This window comes from Trifolium pratense, linkage group LG3, assembly GCF_020283565.1.
Source record: "Trifolium pratense cultivar HEN17-A07 linkage group LG3, ARS_RC_1.1, whole genome shotgun sequence".
Taxonomy (NCBI): domain Eukaryota; kingdom Viridiplantae; phylum Streptophyta; class Magnoliopsida; order Fabales; family Fabaceae; genus Trifolium; species Trifolium pratense.
The window spans coordinates 1,491,718-1,509,880 of record NC_060061.1 but is presented as its reverse complement, the minus strand read 5'-3'; the positions used below and the strand labels follow the sequence as shown (position 1 = coordinate 1,509,880).

The 18,163-nt window shown below is 34.7% G+C and overlaps 4 protein-coding genes across 4 annotated transcripts; 3 read left to right on the top strand and 1 right to left on the bottom strand.

Moving 5' to 3' along the window:
• Positions 1 to 5,890: 5,890 nt before the first annotated feature.
• Positions 5,891 to 9,822, top strand: LOC123918267 (U-box domain-containing protein 4). The gene is made up of 2 exons (XM_045970276.1): positions 5,891 to 6,362; positions 8,703 to 9,822. The coding sequence occupies exons 1-2, from the start codon at positions 6,031 to 6,033 to the stop codon at positions 9,553 to 9,555; spliced, it is 1,185 nt and encodes a 394-aa protein (XP_045826232.1). The 5' UTR covers positions 5,891 to 6,030; the 3' UTR covers positions 9,556 to 9,822.
• Positions 9,823 to 11,164: 1,342 nt separating this feature from the next.
• Positions 11,165 to 12,256, top strand: LOC123913442 (protein FAR1-RELATED SEQUENCE 5-like). Its single transcript, XM_045964189.1, has one exon. It carries the CDS (start codon positions 11,165 to 11,167, stop codon positions 12,254 to 12,256), a length of 1,092 nt encoding a protein of 363 aa, XP_045820145.1.
• A 439-nt stretch (positions 12,257 to 12,695) lies between these two features.
• LOC123918266 lies at positions 12,696 to 14,084 on the top strand. Its single transcript, XM_045970275.1, has 2 exons — positions 12,696 to 13,169; positions 13,272 to 14,084. Exons 1-2 carry the CDS (start codon positions 12,713 to 12,715, stop codon positions 13,970 to 13,972), a joined length of 1,158 nt encoding a protein of 385 aa, XP_045826231.1. The 5' UTR covers positions 12,696 to 12,712; the 3' UTR covers positions 13,973 to 14,084.
• Positions 14,085 to 14,106: 22 nt separating this feature from the next.
• Positions 14,107 to 16,317, bottom strand: LOC123918265 (protein MAIN-LIKE 1-like). Its single transcript, XM_045970274.1, has 3 exons — positions 16,077 to 16,317; positions 15,175 to 15,858; positions 14,107 to 15,009 (listed from the first exon to the last, which is right to left on the bottom strand). Exons 1-3 carry the CDS (start codon positions 16,227 to 16,229, stop codon positions 14,272 to 14,274), a joined length of 1,575 nt encoding a protein of 524 aa, XP_045826230.1. The 5' UTR covers positions 16,230 to 16,317; the 3' UTR covers positions 14,107 to 14,271.
• Positions 16,318 to 18,163: the final 1,846 nt, after the last annotated feature.

The window sequence follows — 18,163 nt, the reverse complement described above, 5'->3', positions numbered from 1 at the left end:
AAAAAGCTACTAGTAATAATAAAATAAAACTGGACCAATGGACAAGCCAACAAAATTAGTAAAACACACGTTGATTGTAGACTGGACCAAATGGCAAAAGAAACATATAATAAAATAATAATAACAATTGTGTCAAAAAAAAAATAATAATAACAATTGTGTCAAAAAAAAAAAAATAATAATAACAATTAAATATTAACTTTTTTTTCTCCCCAAAATAGCACAACACTTCAAATACATCTCTAGATTACTCTAAATTAAATTTAGTATAGATCTTAACCAAATAAATAAATTTTGTATAGATTTATACTCTCTCCCCTCCGGTCTTATATATAAGAAATATTTCAGTTTTTAGATTCATTATAAAATTTATGTTTTTTTTTAAATCGTTAAATTTTTTTTGTGTGAAATATGTAGCAATATATATATATATATATATATATATATATATATATATATACGTGGGATAATTACACTTGAATGGAAGGCAAACGGGCAACAAGCTGCGCCGCTAACCCTTTTTGAATGGCAAAACCAATCTTTTTAAATACTATATCTAGAGACCTCGGAGACACCACATTGCTATGCATGACTCTTTGAACTCTTTTCAAAATATTCACAGCATCTGGTGCTAGAAAGCCAAACGTGTCAAACGCAAATGGTATAAACGCATGTTGATTGTTAGAACACGCTCTCTTATGTTTCGCCACTTTGCTTGAAGCAGCTTTGAGGGCTGCCTGTCCTACAGTAAAATCCCCAGTCGTCAATCCCACAAGTGGGGATACTCCAGTCAAGTCCACACATGCATGTTTTCCTCCTTCCCATCCGTACACCAAAATATCGGCTGGCCTCAATGTAGATCTCCCTTCCAGTGGGTCAGTCAAGAAGTTCACAGGTGTCTCTTTCTTCACAGATACGCCTGCACGCTTAAAAACATCAAAAAGGACATCCCGAACAAAGTCATGTCTGTATTTGAAGCCTGGAAGCTCTCGACAATGAACTGCATGCTCCCCAAATCTATCCAGACATGCCTTACGACAAACAGGGCATACCTTATCCAGCAGGAAATAGAGGAATCATCAGGCGATATTTGAGGATAGTGCGATATTCTACCGGGGACATATGTTGACCTAATCCCTCGATTGGGATAGCTAGAAGAAAATCCTGAGCATGGGCCGCCTGCAAACATCCAAAAACTGCTTTCTGTCTGGTCGTCAATTGAAAGTTAACTTCCATGTCCTTAACAATTTTACTAAACAGGGCACTCGCCAAAACATGTTGGGCTTTAAGGGGACGGTGTCCTTGCTAGTGAAACTGCTAAAGTCTAAAGTTGGAATCATATCACGGAGACCATCCAAAGCATTGTCAAAATCAGCGTCCATACCACACACTCCACTATCCCTCAATATATGATCTTGCAACACCCAAGACTGAGCTCTAGAAGCCACAAAAGCATATGAGGCTGCCTCTACTGCTGAGTACAACCCTAACCCCCCGACCTTAATAGGTAAGGAAGCTATTCTCCATTGAAGATCCCCAAAGAAAGGACCTCCGCCAACCACAATGTCTTCAACCGCCCCACGCAACTCTTTATCAAACAAAAAAGCTGCATCTTCCATGTAAACTGGTTGACACGTCCTTAGTCCAAAAAAAAGTTTGGCAATACCCATGCATGATCGAAGTAGAAGAAGCTCACTTTGTGGGTCCCTTAACCGAGGAAGAAGATGCATCAGCTCAACAGCCCTGACAGCTCTCTTCATGGCCACACCCTCGATAAAACATTTATCTCGACTAACAGCCCCTCCGAGCAATTTCACCCCTAACGTCGGCCTCCCAATGTCTGAAGGGAACAACCCCTCACGAAGTTTATTTCCATCACATGAAGGCCAAAAGATCTCAGTCTTACGAATATTTAAATCAAGACCCAAACCTGGGCCTCTCTCCCGGATGATATCAAGTGCTTTAGCCACTTCCCGGATGATATCTCAGTCTTATGTATTTAGATTACATTATTGTTTAGACTTTAGATACGTAAGTTTAAAAGTTTAAAATGAATCTAAAAAATAAAATGTTTCTTATATATAAAACAGGAGGGACTAACATTTTTAGGTAAGCAATACTTTGTTTTTTTGGTTACATGTAAGCAATACTTTGTTAATTTAACACAAACCGATAGTTTTTTTTTTTAATAAAAAACATCCTTCAATCAATTTTTTTTGAAATTATATTTTAAAAAGCATTCAACTATTTATTTTTTTCACCATAATTATCCGACTCACTAGACTGCCTAATCTGGTTTTGTGTCAGTTTTGACATCAAGTGGTTTCAATCCTCTCCCGATCGCAGTTGCGGAGAATCGAACTGTGATCTGCCTACCAAATTCAGCGTCAATTACCACTGGACTAACTAACGATTTGTAGCATTTGTTGGAACAAAATTGAGTTGTTAATATCTCACTAAGGTTTTGATGATAACAAAGTATTTAAAGGAAATTGGAGTTACCAGTGATTTCCTTATTAAGTGTGCAGGTTAAAGAAGACATTCATTGTACACTCTTAAACAAAGAGTATCCAAGAGAAGCAAGCGCGCTGAAACGCCTCTGAAGTATCTTGCTTACAAGTCTTAAGAAACAGACTCTTGAAGCATAAGGCAGACTCTGAATATTCTGCCTCAGAATGTCTAGGTTCTGAAGCAATTGGGATACTTTGGTAATTTAACACAAACCGATAGATTTTTTTAATAAAAAACAGCCTTCAATCAATTTTTACTGAAATTATATTTTAAAAAGCATTCACCTATTTATTTTTTCACCACAATTATTCGACTCACTAGACAGCCTAATCTGGTTTAGGGTCAGTTTTGGCAACAAGTGGTTTCAATCCCCTCCCGATCGTAGTTGTGGGGGATTGAATCGTGATTTTGCCTACCAAATCTAGCGTCAATTATCACTTGACCAACTAACGATTTATAGCATTTGTTGGAACAAAATTGAGTTGTTAATATCTCTCTAAGGTTTTCATGATAACAAAGTATTTAAAGGACAATTGAGGTTACTAATGATTTTCTAAGTGTGTAGGTTAAAGAAGACATTTTATTGTACACTCGTAGGCAAAGAGTATCCAAGAGAAGCAAGCGCGTTGAAAATGCCTCTGAAGAATCCTACGTACAAGTCTTAAGAAACAGACTATAGAAACATAAGGCAGACTCTGAATGTTCTGCCTCTGAATGTCCATGCTCTAAACAATGCCTCTGGGACGTCAGCCTCTGAGTGAACAGACCATTGGTGTTATTACCTTGTAAAGACCAAAAGATGTCTTTAAGGTTCTAACTTGTAGAAAGGATAAAGCAGAAAAAGAAAAAAAGAAAAAAAAAACTATTTAGTCCAGTGTACTTTCCTGTTTTGGAAGTTGACAGATATACAAAGAATAAATGAGTATTTATTACCCAAAGAGCAAAGCTTCAACACGACTGTTGCAAAAATAAAGTCCAACAACTCTCTGTAACTCACAAGGCTCAAGATAACGCTCCTACAACGACTTCTCCAACGGATACATTTCTTCGACGGTCTCATTCTCATTGCCTATATAAAGAAGACATCAGTTGAAGAAGAACATCGAGACTTGCAGCCTCCGAAGTCTCAAATTAGTAAAACAATTTGTACATGTCGCATTTAGGGGTGCTCGCGGTTCGGTTTGGATCGGTTTTGAGGCAAAAATTCATCCGATCTAAAAATAAATTCATTTGCGGTTTGGTTCGGTTTTGGATGACAAATAAAAAAAATCCGATCCAATCCGATCCAATATTATGCGGTTTAATTTGGATCGGTTTTTGGATATCAAAATTATAAATTGTAATTTTTTTTAATAAATATAAATATTATAAAAAACACTACAAAATAATAGTTTGACATTTTTGACAAAATAAATATTAAGTTTGATGTAAAATATAACATATAATATATTGAAAATTAATATTTTGGAATGACAATTACCAATTATATTCCAAACATATAAAAAGTAAAAAAAAAGATTAAATTAAACTTACATATAGTATTAACAAAATTTAAAATAGATTAAATTAATTAACAAAATTTAAAATGAAAAAAAAAGTTAATGCAATATATATATATATATATATATATATATATATATATATATATATATATATACTAATAAAAAGATAAATAAATATTAAAATATATGTATGCGGTTTGGTTCGGTTTGGATCGGTTTTAAGAAATCAATCCGAAATCTGATCCGATCCAGCGGTTTTCACAAAAGAACATCCAAACACATCCAAAAAACTTAGGTTTTTTGCGGTTTTCGATTTTTTTGGATCAGTTTTCGGTTTTTATTTGGATTGGTTTGGATTTGAGCACCCCTAATCGCATTAAATGCTATAGGAAGCGTGCACACACCCAACAATGTTGAAGAAAGATCATTTCTAAGAAAACTCAACGGATAATTTCATCTAAGGAAAATGATTGGAGTTATTTATGGAACTGGAATGATCATTTGAAGAAAGGAAAGTAACCAAGCTAGTTAGCTTTCCAATGGATAGATTGTATAAGAAAAGTCTTCATCAACGACTATATTCATATCTCCTATATATTTGGAACTCTTAGCAACTTGAAGATTAACGCTTGTATGTCAATATTGTACAAAACACTTAGATAGTTTTCTTACAAACTTGTAATCTCATCAAACATTTTGTGCATTTTGTGTTGTTAAATCTGATTGTAAAAAGTCTTGAAGATAAGACAACTTGAAGTCTTTTGGTCACTAGCACCTTGAGCAAATAAAAGTCTCTTGGTCAGTAGTACCTTGAGCAAGAAAGTTTTGGATTAGGTGTATGAGCAGGGAGTCTTGGACTTAGTGTCTAAGACATCGTAATCTTGATGATTATAGTGTTAAGCTTTCTTAGTGAGAGGACTGGACGTAACCCTATTTAATAATAAACTAGTATAAATCTTTGTATGTTTTCTTGTCTTGTCCTTATTGTTCTATTTACTTTGTCTTGCTTACAAACTATTTATCTTAGCAAGAAGTTTTTAGAAAAAGAAAAAACAATTCAAACCCCCAATTGTTTTTCCCACCTTCAAAGAGCATCATCTGCATATTGGAGGTGCGATATTTCTTCTTATGAGTTTGGTATTTGAAAATCCTTAACAAATCCTAAATTTACCACCCTTTTCATCAATGCTCTCAACCCCTCCTCCGCCAAAAAAAATGTAATGTCTTATCTGTATCTTTATCTTATCATGTCTCTAAATTTATAATTATTAAATATTTTAATTTAAACTTCGATCCCTTTAAATAATTGATGTTTAATTCGTGTTTAGTTGATTACTTTATTTCAAAACATAACTTTTATTTAATCAAAATATTGAATTCAAATGGTTAATGAGCTTTTCTTAAGATGAACATTTCGGGTGAATCTGAATTTGATTCTTTATGAAAACAACTTTCAACTAGACATTACTTATTTCGCAGCCGAAGTTTAAATTATCGGACTCATTCCTCTGAAAAACATAGGGTTAATACCTTTTACCTAACCTCCCAACTCACCTAAAATAAAATACTCGCCCCGATTCTTAATATAAGAAGAAATTTGTTTTTTAGATACATTGCAAAAATTAATGTATCTAGACTATATTATATACTAAATATATTTACTTTTTAATGTATCTAAAAACTCAACTTACGAATAATATAGTAAATTTGTCAAGTTAAAACTATATTTAGATCCAAAAAATATCAATAGCAGTGTTTTTTTAATAATTCCAAAAATTTAACCAAACTACCACCAAGAAAAAACCAACAACAACTGCTCTTTCTCTCTCTACATCACTCTCTCTTTCTTTCTTTCTCTCTCCATGTGACTTTGCATTTGTCCTATAAGTTAAGTTATCAACATTCATAAACTGTTCCTTAACGCCTCTCTAATAACCTCCACCCAACCATTTCCATTTCAAAAAATCAAATCCCCACACTCTCTCTCTCTCTCTCTCTCTCTCTCTCTCTCTCTTCAATGGACAGTCCTCATTCACCTTCTTCCTGTTCATCTTCTTCATCCACCTGTTCATTTGAAGGACAAACCACCGACACAATCTATTTAGAAACGGAGGAGCCACAAACGCCGTTAGCCGTTCGCCGTGCACTTCAGCTTCTCAAATCCGGCGTGCCGGAGTTGCGGATTCAAGCCGCGCGTGATATACGGAAACTCACCAAAACTTCACACCGATGTCGGCGTCAGCTCTCTGAAGCTGTCGGTCCACTCGTTTCTATGCTCCGAGTTGACTCTCCCGAGTCACATGAACCTGCGCTCCTTGCTTTGCTTAATCTCGCTGTTAAAGATGAAAAGTAAGCACTTTTTCTATACAAATTTGTACAAGAAATCAAAATTTAAAATCTGAAGGAGGAAAAAAATTAATTTAATCAATAATCGGAATTGGAATTTAAATTTAAATTTTCGTGCATAGAGATTATTGGTAGTGGTTTTGTTATAATTTGAATTTTGCTTTTTCTTTCTATTTTAGATTTTGTTGTTTTACGTGGTTTTGATATTTGGGAATTTGTGCGATTTATTAAAATAATATAGTAATATGCGATGCCTTGAAGCCAGGGACTTGTTGGATATTCGATCTAAATCTAAAGTTTAAATAAAGCTAAATTAAATCTAAAGTTTATTTTTTTATTAATTATTATGTAATAGTTTTATTATTTTAATTAATCCGTATCCTATGCATAACGTTAGGATTCTCTTTAGCATAAGAATGCTAGGAGCAAACAAGAAAATTGTTTTATATTTAATTTTTTTTTATAGTAATAAGACATGTATACCATTAATCCAGCTCAATTGGTAGTTCGGATGGGTTGAGATTCGAACTCCGGATTCCTTACTTTTTCATGCGTAGTTTGTGAGTCTAGTCTCAGAGACCAGCTTGACAAAAATAGATATGCATATAACCAATTCCTTTATAATTTGTATACTAGTAGCATGTACGGGTACTAATACTTTAAGGTTTAGGAATTTTCATTGACTGATGTATTTGTAATAAGAATTATTCTAGGATTTTGTTCTTTGTTGGGTCCCTTTATTTTCTTTAATTTCTTACCTCTCTTTAGATTTCATTGGTTGGTGGGAAAATATAGAAAATTTGAGTTGTATTTTATTTATTTTTTGTTATTGGTTTTCATAATCTACCATTCTACCTAAGGTATAGTTGTTAGGAATAATGGGTTGGGGTGTGTGGGGTTAGTTATAAAGCAACTTGTTCATGACTTTTCTCATCTTACGTTGGTAATTTACCATATTCTTGTGATTCATTGAATTCTTCATGATAAAAGAGAAAACAAGTATTCAAATTGGTGTTTTTCTGTTACATTTTTCCATTTTTTGTTTTTCATGGTGAGGAGTGAGGAAAATGTCATCTTATGACTACTAGAATATAATGTCAATTAAGTTGATTTTTTTAATGATTATTGTTTTTGATAACTTGAATCATGCATATTGCATACTATGTCATCAGAAAGAATTAGATTCTTTGTTGTCAAAGCTTATCCAATTAGATGGTGGATTTCCTTTTGGGTTCTCATGGTGCACTTTCTTTTTTACCTTTTGTTTCTTTTCCTTTTTTTTTTTTTATTTTGCTTATTTCTTCTTCATGAAGTAACCTCCTTCCTAAGGTTCTAATTGTTCTCATCTCAACCTTTTTTTTTACACTTTTACTTTCAAACTAGTGATTTAACTAGAGTATACTCCTCTTTTCATTGAGGGTATTGCTTTAGAGAAATAGAATAAAAATGAGATTCTAGTCTATGTTTCAAAAAAAATTCGACGATGTCCTTTTTTTGGGTCCTAACCTTCCGGTCTTAGGGGGTTATTCGTGTCTGAGGGGGTGGAAAATGACAAGTTCAGAAAATAGAAGTATGAACTGAGACTGTGGAAGAAGGTATTGATTTCCAAATCTCACTAATGGTTGCTAGCTTAGAGGGTGGAAAATCACTTTCATGCTATATGAGAGTGACCAAACTTTGTGAAGTGGACATGAATCGTAGGCTACTTTCAACCTCCCTACATTTTTGTTATGTCAAGCAAATTTGAAGTGATTTTCATCCAAATTTCCCACCCTCTCATCTACTACTTATATGCAAAACAAGTATGGCCTAAAATTTCTTGTTTTGGCTTGTGTTTCAATACATAATTATTGCCATTCTAGATGCTTTTTGAGAAAAAGGACAGTACTTTTACGTTTCCATCTCTCTCTCCACCCTCACCTTTCTTGGGTCCTAGGGGAGTTGTTGTAAGAGTCTTTATTTGTCCAACCACAAAAGTGGTCATTGAATTAATAAATGAGCCAGCATCATGAAAAATTGTGCTTAGCAAAGAAATTAATTAATGGTACAATCTATCCATCACAACAAGTGTGTTAAGCAGGGGAATTAAATAAAATTTTACTGTGTCTTGCCCTCAATAGTCTTATTATTCTTTACTCATTATAGCACAACCATGATTAGTATCTTGAATCTTAGGCCTGATTAGGTACCTCCCAGCTTGTGATTGGAGAATGAACTAGAACTCCAATTATCTTGTCTGTAGTACCTTGTGCTCTTTATTTTAGATTCCATAGTACTGATTAACTTTTTGCTAGATAAATTTGTGATAATTCAGTCATGCTCATAACTGCTCTTATCTTGCAGGAATAAAATCAATATTGTGGAGGCCGGAGCATTAGAACCAATACTTAGTTTCCTCAAGTCACAAAATACAAATCTGCAGGCGTCTGCAACTGCAGCTTTGCTCACACTATCAGCCTCTTCAACCAACAAACCAATTATTAGTGCTTGTGGCGCAATTCCCCTTCTTGTGGAGATTCTTAAAGATGGAAGCCCACAGGCAAAAGCCGATGCAGTTATGGCTCTCGCTAATTTATCAACATATCCTGATATTCTTAGCATTATTCTCAAAACAAATCCAATCCCTTTCATAGTTGATATCCTCAAAACTTGCAAAAAGTCCTCAAAAACAGCTGAAAAATGTTGTGCTTTGATAGAACCCTTGGTGGATTACGACGAATGCAGAACTTCCTTGATATCTGAGGAAGGTGGGATTCTTGCAGTTGTGGAGGTTCTCGAAAACGGCACTCTCCAAAGTAGGGAGCATGCTGTTGGGGCACTACTGACAATGTGCCAGAGTGATCGATGTAAATACAGGGAACCAATTCTTAAAGAAGGTGTGATTCCAGGCTTACTCGAGCTCACTGTTCACGGAACACCAAAGTCTCAGACAAAAGCTCGCACCCTTTTGCAACTACTAAGAGAATCTCCTTATCCAAGATCTGAAATTCAACCCGACACTCTCGAGAATATAGTATGCAACATCATATCTCAAATTGATGGGGAAGATCAATCTGGTAAAGCAAAGAAGATGCTGGCTGAGATGGTTCAAGTCAGCATGGAACAAAGTCTGAGACATTTACAGCAAAGGGCACTCGTATGCACCCCAAGTGATCTTCCCATAGCTGGCTGTACTTCTGAAGTTTCTTTTAAGTAATAGTTACAGTTGGCCAACTTTTTATCTTTTTTTTTTTTTTCGTTTCTTCTCACTTGGGGCTTGAGAGATAAAATTTCCATAGAAAAAGGGAATAATATTATTATGAAATATGCCAGTCCAGGCCATTGTGGATGTATCGAGTCGAGTGACTGGTAATTGTCAATAAATTAAGCTGTAAGACATTAAGAAACATGGTTTTGTAGTTTGTTTGTAAAGAAACTGTTGTATAAAATGACATACAAATGGTAAAGGCTCATTGTTCTGTTATTATTGCTCTTCGTTTCTTTCATGACTTAAACAAGAGTGAGTTCTTCGGAGTTGGACTGCATGGTACATTTTTTATTTATTTTTAAAACCAATATTAGTAGTTAATTTGTTAGTTTTTGTTGAATGTAAGAGTTGAACCCGAGACTACTTTTTTCACTCAACTCCTTTACCTTTTTCACCCAATTATCAACTAAAATCATCTCTTTAAAAATTCACCAGAGACAAAACCACACAATAGCACAAGGACCTCTTCATGTAAACAAAAAAACTACCATGTATAGTTCTTTCATAAAAAAACCATATCACGTAGTTCTAGTCACCTAGGTCCCTTGTACATGGATTTAGATTTGGTGCATTTAATGCGTTACACAGTTTGACATTTTTAAATGTTGGATCTTAAATTAACAGTTGATATTGTTTTAAGTTGAGTTTATAATTGTGTATTATGATTCTACTAATCTTAAGGTTGATTTTATTCGCATGATTGTTCTACGACTGATCATTCAATCCCTTAACATGTCGGAACTAAATTGTTCGATTGACAACAAAAACATCGTAATATTTTTTTTTTGGATTGCTTTGTTTCTATTTAGATTGTGTAATAATTTTATTTTTATCAAATAGTTTAGTGACTATAATTTTACCATAATGACTTGCAACATAATCAAAACTACATTAAAAAATTTGTAACAAAATAATAAAATACCATGTAAAACTTTTATAAAAATTTCTTTGCGTTAGTCAAGAAAAATAAATTCTTTGTTAAATTTATTTTAAAGCAAAAACAATCCACTATAAAAATTATATTTTTAGAAACACATTGTACTAATAGATAGATTCTTCTTTAGAAAAATTTTTTTCCTACCCCAACAATCTTCACTTTACCCCAACATTTTTTTAAAAATACCCAATATACCCTTATTAAAAATTAATATATTTTAAAAAAACAATTTTTGTCGTATTATACTGTTCCGGTAGAATTTTCATCCTCACGAAAAACTGTTCCGGTAAGCAATTATCCATACCGGTAAGTTAACTTTACCGGTACACTCTTTTAACAGTGTTCCGGTATGTTAATTATACCGGTACACTTTTATAACGTTTCCGGTATGTTTATTTTACCGGTACACTTTTTAAAAAGTGTTCCGGTACGTTAATGTTACCGGCACACTTTTTAAAAAGTGTACCGGTATGTTAATTATATTTCGTTTATCATTATACATACCGGTACACTTTTTTAGAGTGTTCCGGTAGTCAAAGTGTTCCGGTATGTAATAAGTGTACCGGTATGTTATTCTTAATTTTTTTAATTTTAATTTTTTTTTTTTATTTTTAAACAGATATGGCTTATCTCGACGATACAAGTCAAATGTTGGTAGATACTACGGATGTTTTTACAACTCATCAAAAATTTGCTACCGCAGATGATGTTGTCAAATGGGCTCGAGATGTTGGAGATGCCAATAAAGTCGGTATTATCATTACTCGGTCGGATAAAAAGAACGGAATAAGAGGAAGAAATGACAAGTTGATTTTGGGTTGTGACAAAGGTGGAAAGTATGACTCTTCAGAAAGTTCCACGACATCTGCATCGAAAAAGTGTAACTGTCCATTTAAAATTAGAGCTGCACCTTCAACAGATGGTTCAGGATGGAAAGTTCAGGTTATTCATGGAGTTCACAACCACGGGCTACCTGACCAATATCATGGTCATCCTCGCAAGGCACGTTTAACCGCTGATGAAAACAAACGTGTTCAAGATTTGACAAAGCGTAAAGTAGCACCAAGACACATTGTTTTAGATTTGAAAGATCAAAATCCAGAGTTTGTTGTTGATGCCACACTTGTATATAGGAAAAGACACATGATGCAAATACAGGAAAGAGGTTCCAGAACAGAGCTGCAACACTTGCTGCAGTTGTTAGATGATGCAAAATATGTCAGCTGGAATAGAAGAAAAGATGATGGCTCCGATGTTTTGAGTGATATTTTTTGGGCGCATCCAGATTCAATCAAGTTGTTGAACTTGTTTCCCATTGTTTTGGTTATGGACTGCACGTACAAAACTAATAAATATAGACAGCCACTGCTTGAAATTGCTGGCATAACGTCAACTAACATGACATTTGCTGTTGGATTTGCTTACATGGAATCTGAGAAGACGGACAATTATCATTGGGCGTTAGGTAAGCTGAAGCAATTGATTACAAAGCAAGATATATTTCCTAGAGTAATTTTGACTGATAGGGAGTTTGCTTTGATGAATGCAATTAAAGATATATTTCCACATACTACTAATATGCTTTGTACGTGGCACATAATCAAAAATGTGAATGCGAGATGCACCGTGCAAATACCTAAGGATATGAAACAGAAGGTGAAAAATTTGTGGAGAGATGTTGTTGAAAGTCCGGATGAGGTGGAGTATCAGTAACGGTTGAATGCGTTTCAGCAAGCATGTGTTAATTCAAGCAATTTTGTCGAATATGTCAATAACACCTGGTTGGCCCCTCACAAAGAACAATTTGTTGAAGCATGGACCAATCGAGTGATGCATTTAGGAAACACAACGACTAATAGGTATAATTTTTTTATTTTAAAATTGAAATTATATTTTTCTTTTTTTGGCGTTTAATTGACTATTGTTTGCAATTTGATATTTAGAGTTGAGTCTGCACATTGGAGACTGAAGAAAATGTTGGAACACAACAAAGGAGACTTATGCAAGTGTTTGGAAGGCATGAATGACAACATAAGACTAGAAGTTGACAAAATAAAGAAGTCTTTTCAAAAAAGTTTTTACTATACAGAAAAGACACATAGCAGTCCATGTTTTCAATATTTGAGAAACTTTTTCTCCAGGGCCGCTATGACACTAATTTCTGATGAGATGGAGAGAATTGACATTGTTGGAACAAATAAAAACTTGTGTGGTTGCAAACTTAGGTCAACATGTGAGTTGCCTTGTGCTTGTGAATTGAGTGGATATACAACCAGCGGTGTACCGATACCGTTAGATTCAGTTCACGGTCACTGGAAGAAATTAACTATGGAAGAACCATTGGAGGATGACACAGAGGATGGATATGAGTTGGACATGAGTAATGCAATGGAGGCCATATGGACTCGATTTCGGTCACTTGATATTGTTGGTAAAAGAGCGTTGAAGAGTAAAGTGTTTGAACTTGCTTATCCAGCCTCAAGTTCATTGTGTCCACCACCTGAAAAAATAAAAACCAGAGGAGGAGTGAAGAACAAAAATAAAGGCAAAGCACCAAAAGGTTATGATGTGTATCGTGATCCATCATACTTTGAACACGTTGAAAGAGAATATGGTGATTCACAAGGTGACTAATTTATTTTGTTGATAATATAGTTATTGCTTATATTTTTATGTCTATATTCTATTATTATATATTCAACTTTTTTTTGTTTTTACATAAATCTAGGTACATCGAAGAGGTTGTGTACACAACAATCACAGTCATCTCAGAAGGAACTATCTCAACCCTCTCAGAAGCAACAATCTCAACCATCTCAGAAACAACTATCTCAGATGTCTAAAAAACTGACATCTCAGAAATATTTGGGGCAATTTCCTGATCATATGCATCCACATATTGTTGACATTGCTGATGTGCTTGAAGATGGAAATTGTGGTTTTAGAGCTGTTGCATCTTTACTTGGTTACACAGAGGAAGGTTGGTCCATCGTCCGCCGGGAGTTAGATGAAGAGCTTAGAAATAATAACAATTTGTATGAGAAATTATTCAGACAAGATTTGCAGGTTGTGAGAGATTCGTTGGTAGCAACTAGATGGTTCACCATACCTGCTATGGGTTACTTGGTAGCAAATAGGTATAATGTCGTTCTCGTCACGTTGGGTAAACCTAGTAAGACTTTCTTTCCTATGATGACTTCATATTCCTCTTCAGCAAGGTTTTTTTGTATTGGTTTTGTCAATGGAAATCATTGGGTTCCGGTAAACATGTCAAAGGGGTTTCCGTTGCCCGAAGTTACAGCTGATTGGAAGAAATTTTGTTCACATGAAGCAAGGTCTTGGATGTCAAACTTAAACGGACGCCTACAATATTGGAACCTTCTAAATCCTCCGGTGAAACCTCTTAGTGGTGTTATGTCTGTTGAATAATTTTTAATTGTTTATTTTATGTCGAATATTTATATTACTTATGTTTTATCAAATATCTAAATTCGTTAGTAACGTTTATTGTGTTAAAAAATATTTTATGTCAATAAAATGCAATGCCTACTTTAGCAACGTTATTTGTGTCAAAAAATAATGTATTGAAGTATAAAAAACATTTGATCGATAAAGTTCATAATCTAAATAAAGTACACGATATAGTAAAAATAGTTCAACAAAATACACAATCCAAAAATAAAAGTACATAAACCAGTGTTCAAAAAAACATAACAATAAAAAACTAGTCATGGGTATGCACCACGACATACATCTAGTGCAAAAAAAAGCTCCTCAAAATCCTCATCATCCCTATCAGCGTCTATCCTCGTAAGAAATGTCTCAAGCGCGCCTCGAGCCATACCTCTCCATCTCCGCTCACGCTGTAGTGCAGTTTCTTGTGGTGCATCATCTGCTGGTGCATCGTCTACTGGGGCATCTGGTGCAGGTGCAGGTGCAGGTGCATAGTGCGGAACTGGTGGTGCTCCATGTGGTCCATCAACAGGGCGACACAGTCTAGGATGTGATACCCTATAGTACCAGGACATGTAATCAGGTACAGTCTCACTAGCATATGTCACTGGACGTGTCGGCTGAAGGATCCGATCAACGGACGCGTGATAACCAATCCAGTCGCTATCAATATCAGAGTAGGCAGGAGCTAGAGGTGGTAGTGGTGGTATATACTGTACAAATCCAAATTGCCTAATACACCTCTCGGGCAAGTAAGGAACTACCGTGGATCCACGCAGATGACCACTATACAGAGTAATCAGATCAAAAGGAATGCTACCTCTGTGAGTCTCAAACGGACGCCATATCACGTCATCAGGGGTCAGTGCATCCAATATAGGCCGATAATCGGGGAGCTTGGTCTTCCCTTGCTTATACATCCACCGCATAGCTCGAGGAAATCCAGGATTATCACAATTAAGATCCGACTGAGCACGCCTACCAAGGGTAGGAAAATACTCGTGGATCCAACACTGTTACAAAAAAGAAAAAAAAGAAAATTGTTAACAACGCAACAAAGAGAAAAGAAAATTAAATTACGCAACAAAGATAAAAACAAAATTTAATTGCACAGCAAAGAGAAAAAAAATTTAATTACGCAATATTTAAATTATGTCTTTGTAGTGAGTGTCGCATACCTGAAGAAGTGTCGCATACCCTGCAAGGGCCCTCGTAGAAAACATGGATGCATCGTTCAAGTTATCGTATAAACAAACTAATGCAATACTGGCCCACGAATATGTATGGACTGCAGACAAATCACTAAACAGAAGTAGCCATTTGGCATCCACACGTGTATAACTCTTATCGGCCAGAATGGTAGATCCCACCAACATCAACATCCATGCCCTAGCTGCGCAGTCATATTTCCCGTACAAATTGGCATTCCTATTATAACTCTCATATAGCCACTGCTGTGAAAAATAACCACCCCTCTGCGCTACAGTCTCTCGCAATGCAAATTCATACTCCTCTCCTAACAACTCAACTGCAAGTTCCCCAGCTTGTTCTTGAGAAACTGATACAGGAGTATAAAACTGACCCCTAACAGGTAGATGCAGAAGACATGCCACATCGTCCAAAGTAATAGTCATCTCGCCGAACGGCATGTGAAATGACGATGTCTCAGGGTGCCACCTCTCAACAAATGCGGATATAAGCTGCGGATCGGTAAATTTCAAGCTAGTCCGCTCAAGCCAGCACAACCCCGAAATATTCAACCACCCTTGAATAACTTGAGGATGGTGATCAGGAATCCTGTCAGCTAACTTTCTTCCTAAAGATACTATTCGTAGCTCAATTTTGTCACCTTCGACACGTTCCTACATATATTTAATAAAAAAACATTGTGAATAATAAATTAGACCGGATAATTGGATGCATATCATAAGACATTGAAAATGAACTATAATAATATTTTAACACTAAATTTGTATGTAAAATAAGGATTTAACAGTTGTAACGAGAGTATAAACAATACAAATTAAAAAAAATGATCAATATAACTTAACAAATAATAACAAAAAAAACAAAGTAGTACCTGACCAAACCATACATGACGAGCAACATGATGCTCGTATCGAGTCAAAAGACTCGTATCGATCGGCCCTCCAGGCCAAGCCTGCTGCACAGCCTGCTGCTCAGCCTGCTCCTCAACCTGCTCCTCAACCTGCTCCTGATGCACTGGCGGCATCTCATCGTCTTCCGGCTCCTCCTGATGTGGCCGAGACTCTCCGCGTCCTCTGTTATGCCTAATTCTACCGTCTCCTCCTCTTGTACGCACCACTGAAAAAAAAAATTGTAAAAAAAAAAAAAAATCACTGTGAACCGGTACACTTTTTTAAAAGTGTACCGTATGTAATATGATACGCAGACGTCGAATATACCGGTACACTTTTTTTCAAGTGTACCGGTATGAATATTCATACCGGTACACTTGAAAAAAAGTGTACCGGTATGCATATTCATACCGGTACACTTGAAAAAAAGTGTTCCGGTATGAATATGCATACCGGTACACTTTTTTTCAAGTGTACCGGTAAAGAAATCGAACCGGCACACTTCGAAAAAGTGTACCGGTATGTAAAATTGCACTTACTCGCTCAAATTCGCCGAACTCACACCGGAACACTTTTTTGACTAGGGTAAATAATGATTTTTTTTTTTCCAGTTTTACATTATATATGAGGGTATATTTGTCATTTCAAATAGGATTGTTGGGGTAAAGTGAAGATTGTTGGGGTAGGAAAAAAAAATTTCTCTTCTTTAACTTATCTCAACTACTTGAAGAAGACCACATACTTTTTAGAACTAAAAGTCTAAAACTATATACACGTGCGCGATATGGCTGTTTTCTTGATCTTTTGGGGCTTATATTGTTAACAAAAAATCATCGTTAACAAAAAATTGAAGAAGTGCGTGATACAATCATTTAACAAAAATTGTACAGTACTATAGTACATAGTACTGTAATAAAAGTACTGTAATAAAAGTAAGATACATCATCTAACAAAAAACAACAAAAAATTGTACAGTTGTATTAATGTAATAAAATTCACAAAAATAAAAAATATAATCCAATGGTAAAATTACACTACAAGTCCTTTATCTTATTTTTTTGTAACATTTTGGTCCTTTATCTTTTTTTTCGTAACACTTTGATCTGTATCTTATTTATTTATAAAAAATAAAAGACCAAAGTGTTACAAATAAAATAAGATAAAGGACCAAACTGTTATAAAAAAAGGGACTAAAATGTTACAAATAAAAAAAATAAAGGACTAAAGTGTTACAAATAAAAGATAAAGGACCAAAGTGTTACAAAAAAAAGATAAAGGACCAAAGTGTTACAAAAAAATAAGATAAAGGACTTGTAGTGTAATTTTGCCTAATCCAATTTTATTTTGTTGAAATAGTTTAGTGGCGGATTTTTTTTGTTGAAATAACCTAGTTGTTATAAAATCAACCTTAATGATGAATAATTGGAGTGTTCAAAGTCAAACTTCGACTCCACAGGGTGCACGTCGGCCGGTTTGGGTTGGATTTGGCCAAAACCACAACCCAAACCACATAGGGTATTCCGGATTGCGTCAAGTAAAATAACCATCCGTTACAACATTGAGCCGGGTTGGGTAAATCCACTAATTTCCGGATTGGATTGTGTTGGGTCATGGGTTACCAAATTATTTTTCTATTTTTTTAATATTAAATATCTAAATGAAGAATCATCATATGTTTTCATAAAAATAAGTTAAATAACTCACTCATTGTATTTTTTTGAAAAATATCGTAACTTTATTTGACTATTAAAAATATGCAATGAATTATCATTTTTGTTTATAAAAATTATTCGATCTTTTTATTTTTTATTTATAATAGTGCGATGAATTATCATATTTGTTTATAAAATTATTCAATCTTTTTATTTTCTTAAAAATTTGTATAACTTATTTTCACTATAAAAATATTTAACGATTAAATGACAAAACCTTTAGTATTTTTATAAAATATATTTCGAAAAAACATAACACTAGTGGGTCAGTGAATTTTTTGGGTTGAGTACGGTTTTACCCATAACCCAATTTTTTTAATGGGTTTTTCACTTTTAAAATCCATATCCACCCAATT

What these genes read in the sequence shown, in the direction of transcription:
- LOC123918266 (XM_045970275.1), top strand. Translation starts at nt 12,713, where the DNA reads ATGGAGAGAATTGACATTGTTGGAACAAATAAAAACTTGTGTGGTTGC. An exon ending in AGAATATGGTGATTCACAAG is followed by an intron (nt 13,170 to 13,271) that starts GTGACTAATTTA and finishes ACATAAATCTAG; the next exon opens with GTACATCGAAGAGGTTGTGT.
- LOC123913442 (XM_045964189.1), top strand. Translation starts at nt 11,165, where the DNA reads ATGGCTTATCTCGACGATACAAGTCAAATGTTGGTAGATACTACGGAT.
- LOC123918267 (XM_045970276.1), top strand. Translation starts at nt 6,031, where the DNA reads ATGGACAGTCCTCATTCACCTTCTTCCTGTTCATCTTCTTCATCCACC. An exon ending in CTCGCTGTTAAAGATGAAAA is followed by an intron (nt 6,363 to 8,702) that starts GTAAGCACTTTT and finishes CTTATCTTGCAG; the next exon opens with GAATAAAATCAATATTGTGG.
- LOC123918265 (XM_045970274.1), bottom strand. Translation starts at nt 16,229, where the DNA reads ATGCCGCCAGTGCATCAGGAGCAGGTTGAGGAGCAGGTTGAGGAGCAG. An exon ending in GTCATGTATGGTTTGGTCAG is followed by an intron (nt 15,859 to 16,076) that starts GTACTACTTTGT and finishes AAATATATGTAG; the next exon opens with GAACGTGTCGAAGGTGACAA. An exon ending in GGTATGCGACACTTCTTCAG is followed by an intron (nt 15,010 to 15,174) that starts GTATGCGACACT and finishes TTTTTGTAACAG; the next exon opens with TGTTGGATCCACGAGTATTT.